The following is a 16047-nucleotide window of genomic DNA, read 5'->3' on the forward strand; positions in this document are numbered from 1 at the left end:
TTATATGTCTGCTATTCTGTTTTTGTCTGTTAAAGAAGCCGCCTCCTAGTTATTTATCTTATCAACTTATCCTTATCTTATTAAGTAAGGGAACACTTAAGTTGAATGCCATTACTGTTACTCTATCACTTCAGGATTTAAAAACTCACACTTACCAGATAATGTGAGATTGGTCAAATCATCCTCTGCAAGACTCTTTTTCATTAAATGAAGACAGCAATTGGGGTTTGAGGAGGTCAAAATGAGGTATTAAATACTTAACGAGGCACAGAACATGCATTCAGTAAGTTTCCTTTCTCCATTCTGTTAGAGCATTGTTCTAGATCAGGTTGTTTTAAGGAACACACCTCAAACAACATGTGAAGAAGTCAGAAAGCTGCAAAACATACTAATTCTTTGCACAATAGATCTTTACGTGAGTTTTACTATATTAAAATTCACTGCCTGATTCTTGGATCTGATGGCTTGGATCTGCAGTGGCATGAGCCTGGGGAAATACTGCACACACAATCAATATTTTCATAGTCACACCATTCCTGCTTTGAAGACAGTTAAGCAGCAGCATTTTATAGGAGAACGAGTTCTAGAGAACACTTCCCCCTCAGACTGTACTTTTCCTCTCCTCCGAATACAGAAACATGTTCTGAAGCTGGGGTCACACACAGAGGAGTGTGCGCACTCTCTCTCTACAACAAACTCTGACAGAAGTTCAGGCGAGGCCCTTTTCTCCTTGCTTGAGAACAGAGTGGCTGCTGAACTGAAGAATCCCTTAGAAATATCCATTATCTCACTTCTAAAATCTTTTCAAGAGAAAAACAATGAATCTTCACCTGAAAAGGAATTCCAGGATACTCATTATCAGTTTCCAGTATCCATTTTATGGGAGGCAACTATAAAACTAATAGTTTCTATATTACCACCAACAGTGTCATTTTTCTCCAAAAAGGAGGTTACTTAATGGATAGAAAATCTGTCTTTTTTCCATGCCTTAAAACAGGGACTGACAAACTACTGCCCATGGCCAGCTGCCCGTTTGTGTATATACGGTTTTATCAGAACACAGTCTTGCCCATCTATTTGTATTGTCTATGGCAATTTTCATTCAGCACAGTTGAATAGTTGCAACAGACAACATATGTAACCTAAAGCCTAAAATACTTACATTTGGCTCTGTAACAAAAGTTTACTATCCCCTGAATTAAAATATTACCACACTATACTAAGGCTAAGTAAACCTTCATTAGAAAGAAAACTAAGGTAGAATACAAAAATACAAATGATATGCTTGCTCTAATTCAGGCACTTTCAAAATCATAGTTTATTTATTACTTCAGATAAAAAGATAGTATACATATTAATCTCTTAAAATTGAACTCTAGTTACACACCACCTAGTACTTTTGCATTGAATGTTAACCAAAGCAAACCTCTACACACCTGAAAGCCCCACTTTAACATGAACTACAGTAATAAAAAATTTGACATTTAATTTGTTCAATATATAGTATTTACATTATGAAACGAAGGTGATTATGATAAACAGTGATAAAGAAATAGTAAAAATAAACTTTAAAAAGCAAAGGTTTATATTCTTATAATGTGCTAATTATCATAATTGTATATAAAAATTAAAACATAGCAGAGCTTTCTGTTACAAAATTCTTAATCATCTGAGTTGTAGTCATTACTTGCTAACAATTTACATGCAACATCTGCTAGAACTGACATTTGATTTTTTTTTTCCCACCAAGAAATTGTGAGTAGATAAGTGACATTTAAAAGCAGACATTAATTCACTTGTGGTTAAAAAAAGAAAAAAAGACTGTACTCAAGATTAGTACTGGTCACAAGGCTCTTCCCTATAGAAATGATAAAAACGGTAAGACCCAAAAATCATTCCAAAAAGGAGATGCATAGGCAAAGAGTACCATGAATGGAATAGATAAAAAAAAATCTTGGGACCAATCAGACACACGTCTTTTCTCTCTCCTTCAATGCTGAGAGGTCTGTTTTGCCAAATAATAATAACTAAAGTGAGTGAGGGGCACCAGGTGTACAACTAATTAAATCTGCAAAATACTAAGATGGAGGCAGGGGTGGCCAGAAGGGGCAATTTATATAATTCCAACTATATACAGCATAACTGGAATGCAGCCCATCCCAAACTGGCTTTGTGAAACAAATGGACCTTTATGATTTAATAGTTAAAATCATAACAAGTGTTATAATAGATTTACATGAGAAGCAAAATCCAAGGGGCATTTTATATTATTTACTGTGTTGCTTCAATTTAAAAATAATTTTGCTAAGTATACATCTCAACTGAAGTCTAATGTATAAAAGGTCCTAATAGATACAGATATTTACCTTTGGTAAGTTAAAGGCCTTTTTGTGACTTCCGTCTGAACTGCAGGCAGAAATGAGATGTACATGCACACGTGGGGAAAACTCAACCTGAGCTAACCCCAAAAGATGTGCATGAAGGAGACTGAAGGTACTTTGAAAGTCAAAGCGTGCCAGAAACAGCAAGAATGGCAACAAGGAATAGAATGCCAATATGGCAGTAAAACTTTTTTTAAAAACAGAAAGAGGAAAGCCTCTCGTACCAGCAGAATCCTGCATACATTTAAAAGAAAAAAAGCCACCTATCATTTCATAAAACAAAAGCTAATCAATTATAATGTGGGAAAGTACAAATGCAGAAAACCAGAAGCCGAGCGAAGAAAAGCTCCTGGTTTACGAGCGAGAAGGAGAACACTTCCTTCTGAGCAGTTACTTGGTGAACGCAGCCACCACCGCCCACAGAACCTCGTTGGCGTTGGCCTTCAGACATTCCACTTCGGGGTCTAAGTCCAGGAGCTGCCGCACTCTCTTGGTGGCTAAATCGTACTGCTCATCCAGAAGGGGCGCAAAAGCATTCTCCAGAACATCGGAGGCATGGGCGAGGTAAATGAGGGCCAGCAAGCGCTTGTCCATGCGGTGAGGGTCATTCACCCATTTGTCCAGAACAGCTTCCTGGACCTTCTTGATGAGGCGCTGCTTAATGTTGTTGTTGGTGAGGGGATGTGTCGTCATGTCAAACAGTAGGAAGTTCTGTTTCTCTGTTGTCAATACGCCCTTTTCTACCAGGTTTTTAGCTAATCGTTCCCGTACATTTCTTAACTGATAATGCAGTTTTAATGGATTCCACGTCTCACCTAAACAAAAGATTTCAGAAGTTAGAAATGATAGGTATTGACTTCCATTAAGAGGGCGGAGTAGGGAAATGCTGTACTCGTCTCTTCCCACAACCATATCACAATTACAACTAAATTACAGAACAACCATCACTGAGAACCACCTGAAGACTAGCTGACCAGAAGTGCTATATATAAGATACAAAGAAGCCATGAGACTGGTAGGAGGGGTGGAGACACGAAAGGGACAGGTCCCACACCCACAGCATGGCGATTAAGAATCAGGTGGGATATCTCTGCTGTGGAGGCCCCACATGAGGAGCGAGGGGTCCCAGCCGACACTGGCCTCCCCAGCCCAGAGCACCAGTGCCAGGAAGAGGAGTCCCCACAACATCTGGCTGTGAAAACCAGCAGGGATTACATTCCAGTGAAGACAGAGGGCTGCTGGAGTCCCAGGTATTTCTCTTGAGAGGCCTGCACACAGACTTGCTTGCTCACGAACTCACTCATTCTGGGCTCCAGGGCAGCAGCTCGAAAATCGTACCAGGGAGGTATGAGGAGGAAATAGGGGCAGGGGTCAAGACAGCTCTCTCCAAAGACAGATATGTTGGCAGGCACCAATGTTCCTTTGGTGAGCCCTCCCCAACCCAGCCAGTCCAGAGCAGGTGGGTGCCACATCTGAGCGCTCCATTAACCTAACACTGTTCGTCCTGCCCTGGTGATTCCCTGAGATCCCACCCCAACTAACACATGCACCTGGTAGAACCTCTTCCATCAGCTCCTCCATACAAGCAGCCTGCCTCACTCTTACTGCGGCCTTTCCTAAAATCTCTCAAAGGTCCAAAAACCCCAAACACATAGCAGCTGTCCTCAGGATGCCCTGTATCTCTTGCTAAGCTACCTCAAGCCTGGCACAAGTGGCAAACTGTCTCAACTAGAAAAAGAACAAAGCTCAAAGTGAGTAGGAAGAAGGAAATATAAAGATCCAAGCGGAAATAAACATAACAAGAGTCTTTAAAAAAAACCACATACACACAGAAAAGATCAATGAAATAAATAGGTGGTTCTATAAAAAGATAAACAAAATTGATAAACCTTTAGCCAGACTCATCAAGAAAAAAAGGGGCCAAATAAATAAAGTCGAAAAAGGAAAGAGAAGTGACAATTGACACCAGAGAAATGGAAAAGATTATAAGAAAGTACTACAAAGAATTGTATGCCCACCAATTAGACAACCTAGAAGAAATGGACAAATTCCTAGTAACATACAATCTTCCAAGACTGAATCAGGAAGAAACAGAAAATCTGAACAGGCCATAACCACAAATGAATCAGTAATCAAAAAACTCCCAACAAACAAAAGTCCTGGACAAGATGGCTTCAGGTAAATTTTACCAAACAATCAAAAAAGAATTAATACCTATCCTTCTCAAACTATTCCAAAATAGTTTGAGAGAAGGCTCTCAAACCCATTTTATGAGGCCAGCATTACCCTGATACCAAACCTAGATAAAGACACTATAAAATAAGAAAATTATAGCCCAATATCCCTCATGAATATAGATGCAAAAATCTCAACAAAATATTAGCAAAACGAATTCAGCAATACATTAAAAAGATCATATACATGATCAAGTAGGATTTATTCCCAGGATGTAAGGCTGGTTCAATATCCTCAAATCAATTAACGTGATATATTCCATAAACAAAATGAAGCATAAAAATCATATGATCATGTCAACAGATGCAAAGATAAACACGATGTGATACATATATACAATGGAATACTACTCAACCATAAAAAAGAATGAAATCTTGTGATTTGTGATAATATGGAAGAACCTAGGGGGTATTATGCTAAGTGAGATAAGTTGGACAGAAAAATAAATACCGTATGATTTCACTTATATGTGCAATATAAAAAAACAAAATAAGTAAACAAAACAAATTCACAGATACAGAGAACAAACTCATGGTTGCCAGGTTGGGAGGCAGCTTAGGGCAATGGGTGGAAAAAGTAAAGGGGTTAAGATGTACAAATTGCCGGTTATAATAACAGTCACAGGAATGTAAAGCACAGCATAGGGAATATAGTCAATAATATTTTAATAACTATATGGGTAAGATAGGTAAGAGACTTACCAGGGTGATCACTTTGTAAAGTATATAAATGTGTAATCACTATGTTGTACACCTGAAACTAATATAATATTGTATGTCAACTGTAGTTTAAAAATTTAATTGTTTAAAAAAGAAGTGATAGGTATTATTGGCTTATTTTGTAAAATTTTGTACTACTAAAATAAACAGTAAAATTTGATTTTTTTCCCTCTCGAGAAATCGAAGAAAAATCCAACTATGTTTTCTTGCCAACTAAACCATGAACCCTTTAAGGGCCAGGCCTTTGAATTCTAAGCACCTGGCACATTTTCAGGTACAAAAGTTACTCAAAAGACCAAACTAAAGGCAGTATTCAAACCAGTTACCCTATGTGGAAATGAGCCAAATATTATGTTTGACCTTTCTCCAGCTATTGTCAAAAAGCAGCCAATAGCAAAATAAAGATGTTTATTTTCTGTTAAACACCACTCTGCAACAAATAAAACAGAAAAACAAAAAATGTTTCCTGATTAATATGTTATTCCTGAAACTGCTACATACATGCAGCCTATAAAGCTAGGCTTTCCTAGCTTAATAGGAAAGCCTATTTAGGCAATACTATTTTTTGATGACAAATAAAATAAAGCTAATTCTTGAAGGACAAAATGTTTTCACCATTTTAATCTTGTTATTTATACACATTTACTTTTGAAACAGAACCAAATGATTTTTCACTAAAATGTTTTTTTCTCTATAGAATACTGGAAGGGAACATAGGTTATCTTTAGGGATTACGTGGACAAATTTTCTTTTTTGTACTTTCTGCATTTTCCAAATGATCTCCAATGTAACTATTTTTATAATTTGAAAAAAACACTATAGTAATTTTCTAAATTGGGGCATGTTAAAGATCAACCACAGGCACTTTTATTATATGCAAAAGCTGTAAGGTTGAAATTCTTTAATATTAAGAGAAAATCTTAAACTGTACTGTCTACTATAGGAACCATTAACCACATGCAACTGTTAAATTTAAATTAATACAAAATTTAGTTCCTCAGCTGCACAAGCTACATTTCAAGTGCTCAATAGCCATATGTGGCCAGTGGTTACTGACTGAACTGCAAAGAAACAGAGTAATTCCATTGTCACAGAAAATTCTGGTGCATAGTGCTATCTTAAAATATGTTACTATTTAGTTGGCCATAGACACAATTATTTTACTATATGACTTAACAGTACAACATACAGGGCTGTAATATAGTAATCAGTCCTGGACTTGCCCTCTGACCTTAATCAATTAGAAATCTGGATAAAAGATATGAAACAACTGCTTTCAGCTGCTAGTCAAAAGACAGCCCAGAGCTGTGATCCTGGAGAGAAACCTAGGTGAGCCCTACTATTGCCCAAGCTTACTACCTGAAGGCACATCAGAGGAAACAGAGCAGGACAGAAGGCCCAAAGCAGAACACAGGAGTCACACTGTGTTAAGAAGGCAGAGATCAGAAGCTAAGGCAGCTGGAATATGAAAGGCAGAGCACTGGACAAGAGAGAACTATGCAGAACAAGAGCTTAGAAATCTTGGTCATGCTCTCTTAAATCTAGCTAAAAACGAAGCCATGTGTGTTAAGGTGAGAAACTCTGTAAGGCTAGGCAAAGAAACACTATCAAAAAATTTAAGCTGAAAAGGGCTGGAAAAAATTTGAGTGACAACTAGCCTGAGTGTAAAGACCTCACTGAACATCCAGGATATTCAGAAGGGATTCCAAAAGTTTAGCCCTTAGTAGTAGGGCTAAACTAGCCCTTGAGAAAAAGGCTACTCTATACCTGGCCTAACAAAGTTTAAAAACAAGTGGATCTACAAGTAACTGCCTATCAAACAAAATTCAGCACTCAATAACATAGCAGGAACAGGAACAATGTCCACCATTCAACAAAAAATTACTAAACTTGAGAAGATGGAAAATGTGACCCAAAACTAAGAGAAAAAAATCAACAGAAACTGTCAACCAAATCAGACATGACAGAGATGATGGAATTAGCAGACAAAAACTTTAAAAATGGCTGTTTAAAAATATCTAAATAATTTAAAGGAAAATATAAACACAATGAAAAGATAGCTACTTTTCTAAGAGTAAATGATCTGGAACTATTATTTTTCATTCTGTAATTCACTGTAAAACTAGGAACTTAAAGCAATATTTTCAAATAATGAAGGGTTGGTACCACAAATTATTAGTCACCACCTGCACTTAAAGAAAACATAACTTTTTCAAATATAAAACCCCTGGCAAATACGCTTCCACAAAAGATAAACAATCACTGCATTCAACCTCCTCAAAAACGAGAAGAGCTGAAATATATTTGGGGCCCTATTTTTTTTTTCAAAATTTATTGGGAAAAAAACATTAATTCAATAATAAATGAAATTCTACTTATTTCAATTTCTGGTGTTAAACAACCCCACACCTACACGTAATGTGAAGAAATCATTAACAGTTACTTGATTATAGCCTAACAGGTAGTAACAGCAAGCTCTGGACTCAAACTGGTGGATTTATAATTCAACTTGGTCATCTCCTAGCTGTGAGACCTTCAGCAAGGTTCCTTAACCTCTTTATTCCTATTTGCTCATCTGTTAAGTGAAGATAACAAGTATATTCAGCATATAGGGTCATTATGAGGATTAAATAAGACATAATCAAGTTCTTAGAAAAGAGTCTGGTACATGGTAAGCTCTAAATAAATGTTAGCTATTATTCTTTATCCATGTGCAGAATCAGCACTTTGGCAGAAAGCATTTACCATACTTATAATGGTCTACAAAAATCATGTAAGGTACTAAAAATACAAATGTTAAGTAAGACGTATTTCTTACTGTAGAAATTTAAAATCAAGTGAAGGAAACATTCATAATACAGCTAAACTAAACGGGCTAGAATAAGATGTGAATAAGGCCATAAAACAATATGAACAAAGAACCCATAAAAATAAGAATTTACTTGGGCTTGATGTTAAGGAATACCTCAGGAAAGTTACAGGAGGAAGAATTTTGAAGCTAAACTTTGAAATCCAGCAGCATTCAGCATCCTATGAAAGAAAGAGGAGTCTGTATTCCAGGCAGAACAGTGGATAGGCAGTGATTATATGCAGAATTGTAATTGCTGTACCAACCCACTGTCTCCCCAATAAATGCCTGCCTGCAGCACTTTTCACTAGACTGAATTTTGTTTTGTGTTTTCTAATGTCTTTGGCAGGTGGTAGGCAGCCAAAATCAAACTGGAATTGGCTAGGTTGTTTTCTGACATTCTCAATTAACTTTGGGAAATTTAAACTAATACCATAAATTAATCAACAGTCAAATTTATGTAAAAGACTATAAAAAACTATAGTTCAATTCTAAGATAAATTATTAATTATCTATGCTTCTAGCAATTTATCAGTGATCAAAGAAGTACTATTCCCTAGCAATTCACTACTCAAATAGGAAAGTATTCTATGCCTCAGAGAATATTGTATTCCCAATATTCCCAATATTGTTTGGGCCATGTATTCCCAAACAACAGGGGGAAAAAGATTTATTCTGAGAAACCTATAAATTTCTCTTTGCAGACATAAATAAATAAATATTTTAAAAAATATCTCTAATGCTGCTATAAAACATTTTTTCTTTCTCATGGGAAATAAATGGAATTAGTAGTTCATGACTTACTATCATTTTGAAGTCATAATAAGGTTTACCTACAACTTATCCACAATTAAATCCTATATATGGCAACCAATGGAACAAGTAACGCCTACAAGGTCACTGTGAGAATTTCTCAATTCCAAAATATGCTAACTTACAGTTTAGTGTTGGTACTAAAAATGAGGAGAACCTGAACACAGACAGACCCACCTTCAAATAAAGTGCTCCATTTCTGATTGGACCTTCTTATATGAGCAATCGTTTCTGTCTCAGGGGGAAGTAGTAAAAAGGGACTCAGATATCATCTCCTTTATAGCAACCAATTCCCTAGAAAGGGGCAAACCTTGTTTGCTCACTTAACAAATTCAGATCCCCTCACATACTTGAAAGAATGAAGAAATCTCATAAGCAGAAGGCTGAAATAGTGTAACATGAAAATGTTGTTTAATACTATTTTGGACACCTCAAAAAAAGGTACAATGAAATAACTGAGTGGTCAAAGTGTCTTGGCATCCTGACATTTCTTCCTTTTATTTTAAAAGAACCAAATTAAGCTAAATCCAAAGAATAAAGTCACCCCCGAGTTTAGCATATTTTAAGAAACCAGTATAAATTGGGATGGGAGGAGGGTAGTTGGATGGGTAAAAAGAGAAGATACAGTAAAGATACTACAATAGGGACTAGTATGTATAGTACCTATACTAGCTACTAAAGATTACCTGCTTCAACTTAAGCAGAATATTAAATATGTTTAAATACTTGGTAATAAATGACTGATGAATACTAAAATTTTAGATTAACATGTTACTGTGATCCATATTGTTATTCACTAGTACCTAAATTATTCACTATGTGAAGAAACTTTATAAGCTATACGAGCAAATTTAAAATGTACAGAATTTATTTATAGTTCACTTTTTTGTAAGAGAAATTGCAAGAAGTATATACATAGAGGAAACATTCTTCAAAGGTTATTTATGTCCCCTGCCCAGCAATTATTTCAGTGGAAACAACAAACTGACAGGTACCTAAGTAATTTCATTACAGATAACTTCTATCTTCCTTGATATCATGTTACAAAATTAAAAGCAGCTGCTATTAAATTTGGCGGTCTAGTGACACCTTGTGACCAAACTGATCAACTACATGTCTTAAGATTTCAGAAAGCCAGAAACTATTCTTAAAAACAGTAGTCATTAAACATTGTTAAGTCTTTGCCTCAAATATATGTATATTTATTTTTAAAAATTAACAAGATATACAATAATGCTTACAATATATCAGTAGTTTGAGCATGTACAGATATACAGTGGAAGTGATAACAAAATGAGCCCCTGGGTATCCCCTCCCCCCCAAGTAAAGAAGAAACCTTTGTCAGGCAGGACCTCAGATGCCTCCCACGTCCTTCTCTGCCCCAGAGGTAACCACCAGAACCACTTGTGTTCATCATTTTCTTTTCTTTACCACCTATGCAAGTATCCCTCAACAATACAGTACAACACATGGTTTTGAAAATCCAATAGCAAGCAGCCTTAGCTGTGTGAGGACAGTCCACCAATTGACCGCCTCTAAGCCCGCGGAACAGGACCACTTCCTTCTTTCTGTCTCATTCTGACTCTTCAAAGGCCTACCAAGTCCCACTTCCTCCTCCAACTACTAAAGCTCCCCCAAATTTCTCTTTTTTCTGAGCTACTGTACTTACAGAGAACCATACTGTTAAACTCTAATCTGTTATCAAATTAGAAATATACAACTGTTCCCCAAATGGGTTTTAAGATTCTTTCAGCCTGGAAGCACTTTTTAAGTTTCATAGCACGTATGTCAGTATTGCTGCAATAACTGGTATTTAATCATTATCTGGAAGCAACTAAAAATTTTTAAAATGTACCTATCAACAAGCTGGCCACAGAACTGAACACTTAAAATTGGTTAACATGGTGTTATGCTGTATACATTTTACCACAATAAAAATAATGCTTTTCTAAAAAGACCAGCAAGCTGTTATCAGTACTAGGTAGGAAACAGATGTTTTCTTAATTTAAAAGAAATATGGGGGCCGGCCCCGGCCCTGGCCCGGTGGCTCAGGCGGTTAGAGCTCCATGTTCCTAACTCCAAAGGCTGCCGGTTCAATTCATTCCCACATGGGCCAGTGGGCTCTCAACCACAAGGTTGCCAGTTCAATTCCTCGAGTCCCGCAAGGGATGGTGGGCAGCGCCCCCTGCAACTAAGATTGAACACAGCACCTTGAGCTGAGCTGCCCCTGAGCTGCCGGATGGCTCAGTTGGTTGGAGCGCATCCTCTAAACCACAAGGTTACCGGTTCGACTCCCGTAAGGGATGGTGGGCTGTGCCCCCTGCAATAGCAACAGCAACTGGACCTGGAGCTGAGCTGCAGCTGCATCCTCCACAACTAAGACTGAAAGGACAACTTGAAGCTGAACGGCACCCTCCACAACTAAGACTGAAAGGACAACAACTTGACTTGGAAAAAAGTCCTGGAAGTACACACTGTTCCCCAATAAAGTCCTGTTCCCCTTCCCCAATAAAACAATAAAAAATAAAAAATAAAAAAAAGTAAGGAGAGTGGTAAAAGGAGTAGATTTAAAAAAAAAAGAAAAGAAATGTGCTTTTTTTCTTCTCCCATTCTGATTCTCTTCTTTTATGCTGAATTTATGGTTCATTCCTAATACACGTCAGGAATATGCAACTAAGGTTCTACCAGTGATATTCTGGCATTCATAGCCATCCTAAACTTCACAGGATATTGTTTTTTAAAAAACTTGCTAAGTATTATATTAGCCTCACCATTTACTCAAATTCCTAATTCAAATGGATACTCCGTTTCACAAATTTTAACTGTATTTGAATACTTCTGAGAAGAGCTTATAGACTTCTGCCACTTTTTCACTCCTCAATCAGGTGAGAACAGTGCAACATCCGCCCAAGGTGAGAACCAAGTTCAGTTGAGTACCTGTACATTGAGTACCAAGCTACACTCATTAAAACATCACAAAACAGGTAAATTTAAGAAGTACACAGCCACCTTAAATGTTAAGGTTCAACCTCCCTGCATGCCACACTAACTGAATTCATTTAGTATGAATTCAATTTAAGGTATACAGACTGTCAAAGGAAACTTGGTGGACATGTTATTAAACCAAAGCCCAATGTGCCGTCAATACCTATGATGTTAGCAAGAGATCGTTGATGGATGGAACATCTGGAAACATCTCCATAGTGGAAAGTGGCATCCAAGTGGATATCAATAACAGTAAGGCAATACTCACGATGTTCCCTAAAAAGAACTTTAGCACTGTGACTTATCTGCCACAAAAGTAACTACCACTTTGAGAAACGCTCCTTTGGCCAGTTGACATAATTACCAATTACTAAGTCTAATTTGCAGTAACAGAACTGGTCAACAATGGCAGCACAACACGACCTTGACCAAAGACTGCTGAGGCCAGTGATCTCCAAAGAATGTACAAAATGATCCATTAGGGTACACTTAGAAGTTATTAGCACTTCCACTTTCATTTAAAATAATTATATTTGCTAATATTTTCCATATGGAGTTAACGTTAATGGCCTGAGTCTGTCCAAGGGCCGCCGCATGTCACCAACAGGCGTTAAGTGGAGGGTTAACGCAGAGACGGCCGAGAATGTTTGGGGCACAGTGACATACTGTATTGGTATGCGCTGAATAAGGAGATTTGTGGATTATATGATCTAGTTTTAACCAAACAAATCCTTATCGAATGGGCAAAGTAATTTAAAAGATGCCCACAAAAGAAATGTATAAGACATCGCCAATACCATAAGCACAAAGGGGGGAAAGGGTTGAGAGTTAAAGTTTCTCTTACTCAATGAGGTAAAAAGCAACTTACCAGCAGATCTACAAGAAAGTGGTCAAAAACAAAATTTCAAAAGTATCAAGACAACCTTCTGAATAAGTTTATGCTCTCCATCAAAAAGAAGAATGAACCCTGCCCTAAGTGTAAAGTCCCATTATCGCCCTATTAGCTAAGAATGATTTTTAAATAAACAAACATGCAAAACTCACAATCTTTTACTGACAAGAGAACAACCTCATAATAGAACTATTATTTTAGAAACTATAAGTGAGAAAAATGTCATCATGTTAATTACCAATTTCTGACAAAGTCCCATGTTTTTTAAAACACTTGCTCTAAGCAGCAATATGTTTGAACTGAAATAAAGTAACAATACATGTCCAGTTGAGCTTTCCACAACACACGAGTTAGTTAGGGACACTGACCCCTGTGCACTCGAAAATCCACGTATAACTTTTGGCTCCCCACAAACTTACTACTAACAGCCTACTGTTGACCAGAAGCCTTACTGATATCATAAAGTCGATTAACAAATATTTTATGTTATACGTATTATATATTGTATTCTTACAATAAAGTAAGCTAGAAAATGTTATGAAGAAAATCATGAGGAAGAGAAAATACATATACTTTATTTTTTAAAATCTCATATAAGTGGACCCATACTGTTCAAACCCATGTTGTTCCAGGGTCAACTGCAGGGAGAAGTTACGTTTCACGTTAACAGTAGAGAGAAGAACAAAGTAACTTAGGCCCTATCCTCAAGGAGCTCTCCATCTAGATTAGACAAATACACAAATAATATAAATCTAGTGGTCATTAGTGCTGTCAACTAAATGTTCCAGCGTCTTCCCCACTATGGTGGCAGTTTCCTATCTCCTTAAACTTACAGGAGGCCATGTGACATGTTCTGACCAATGAAACCTGAACTATGTGTCATTTCTGAACAGAACTTTTAGTGCCTGAGTGATCTGCTACACTCTCCTTCCCGTTACAATAGTGACTGACAATGCTTCAGATGGTGCCAGTTCATCTGCCTAACTGCCAGAGTGACAACGAAGTGGCTTGTGATTGACGTACAGCATGAGTGAGAAATAAACTACTCTTTCAAGCCACAGAGGTCTGGGGGTTGTTTGTCACCACAATGTAACCCAGCCTATCCAGAATAAGGTAGTGTGAGGGAACTATGATAAAAAACGATGGGAGCTCTAAGGAAGAACATTACATCTCATTCAACATCTGCTCAGTCCGGTTAAAGGGGATGGAATTTTAAAAACCACTATTTTCCCCATTCAGTGACTGATAACTTTCAAGTTTGCCTAAATAACTAAACTAGCTGTTGGCTATTTTGTCTCAGTTCCTTTCAAAAGGATTTTAAACTTTTACAAAAAAACAAAACAAAACAAAAAAAAACACATTTAAACAGAATTCAGTAATTAATACACAGAAACTTACCACTAAGTAATTCAATCCAGTTCTGGACTGTTTCTGGAGGCTGAGTCTCTTTGACGTGCTTCAGAGCTTCATCGAGGAGAACATCCCCTGTCGGGGCATCAGACTTACAGATCACCTAAAATGTAAGCAATAAGAATGAAATGATCCACTGATTGCTTTTCTCTGCCTTGATCTCCTTAAATGAAAAACTTAAACCATTATGCAAAGAATTCATTATAGTTAAAGTTCCAAGTGTTCAAGCAGTATCAAAGTTCAGATTTTAAACTCGTTCTATGTTAAGGAAATACAATATTTAACCTAACCAGATTAGCTACAATCATGAATGAAAATAAGCAAAATGACAGAACAGAATACTCATTGTAATTCCTTTTATTACTAAACCTTGGGCTATTTGATCCAGAAATTCACTTTTTAAACATTTATTCGTTCCAGAAACAGTCTCAATTATATGTAAGAATATGATAAAGGTGGCATTTTTACATCAGTAGAGGAATTTTTCAATAAATGTTATTGAAAAACAACTGGCCAACAAATGAGCAGTAAAAATTAACTAAGACTCGACTCCTCAGAGCTTACACCACAATAAAAGATAAAGATTTCAATAATGAAATATAATTCTATGGGTTAGACAGGTTTTTCTGAAGTTTTGACAACTAACAGAAACCTTAAAGAAAAATAACCAATAGGCTTGATGACATAAAATTTTTAAACACCATAAATTTTTCTGCAAACTATATTGGAATACAGAATCCATCATGAGAGTGGAAATGTCCCGAGCTGGGGGATGAGAGACAGCATTATACGGCTCTAGCCAAGCAGCAGGTCTCGAAGGCCTTCATCAATGTTCTTGCCTAAGCCACAAATTTGTAGTTGAATTTCTAGTTGAAATTTGAATGTTATATTACTTTATGTTAGCTATTAAAATCTTATAAAATTTAACGGTATTATTTTTAAAATGCAACAGTCCTCTCAATTTGTCCTCAACAATATATCCTTTACCTTTCTGCTCAATCTTGTAAAAGGTTAAAAAGTACATATGGTATGCATTTCTGAGGCAGTGTGGCCTAATAAAAATATAAGAACCATAAATGTGTGCTACAAACCTATTTTTAAAAATTTCAGTAGTTATATTAAAAAGGAAAAAGAAACAAATGAAATTGTTTTCTATATATTTGACTTAAGCCACTATAGCCAAAATATTAACACGCAACAAGTATTTTTAAATTGAGATCATTTTACATCCTTCTTTTTTCATAGTAAGTCTTTAAAAATCCAGTGTGTTTTTATTTACAGCACGTCTCAATTTGCACTAGCCACATTTCAAGTGTCTGGCTCATAGATACATGTGGCTAGTGGGTATCTTATTCAACAGTGCAGATACAGAACATTTTCATCATCACAGAAAGTTCTCTGGACAGTGCTATTCTAGACCATGCTTTTAGTAGCGGGGGTCAGAGAGAATGAGAAAAAAGGAGAGCCTTAGGAGGAAAAGATGTCTGTCTAAACTGTGGTCATGCCACACCACTAACCCCACTTGCTCCTTAAACCTACAGCAATCTGGTCTCAAGGCCTGCCGCCTTATGCCCACCCCCACTTTGAGAGAAGTCTTGTATCAGGGCCACAATAACCTGGTTATAGGTGGATCCTTTTTCTTATAAAATTCTGTGCCCTAAATCTCTCAGAGGGATCACTTTTCTCCATCACCTCTGCAATTATTCTACCTAATCTGGTTAACTTTCTTGGATTAATTTAAATTTCCTGGCTAGTTTTAGCCTT

The 16047-nt window shown here is 36.8% G+C and overlaps 1 protein-coding gene across 3 annotated transcripts in view; it reads right to left on the minus strand.

Moving 5' to 3' along the window:
- Positions 1 to 1289: 1289 nt before the first annotated feature.
- Positions 1290 to 16047, minus strand: part of GOLPH3 (golgi phosphoprotein 3) — a 47160-nt gene continuing 32402 nt past the window's right edge. For 2 of the 3 annotated variants that reach the window (XM_033110732.1, XM_033110733.1), the window contains 2 exons: positions 14272 to 14386; positions 1295 to 3196 (listed from right to left, as the gene is read on the minus strand). In XM_033110732.1, coding sequence (XP_032966623.1) covers positions 2772 to 3196; positions 14272 to 14386 — 540 coding nt within the window. In that variant the 3' untranslated portion in view covers positions 1295 to 2771. Of the gene's footprint in view, positions 3197 to 14271; positions 14387 to 16047 lie in introns of all 3 variants that reach the window. The other variant, XM_033110731.1, reaches the window with a different exon arrangement.

This window comes from Rhinolophus ferrumequinum, chromosome 7, assembly GCF_004115265.2.
Source record: "Rhinolophus ferrumequinum isolate MPI-CBG mRhiFer1 chromosome 7, mRhiFer1_v1.p, whole genome shotgun sequence".
NCBI classification, from domain to species: Eukaryota; Metazoa; Chordata; class Mammalia; order Chiroptera; family Rhinolophidae; genus Rhinolophus; species Rhinolophus ferrumequinum.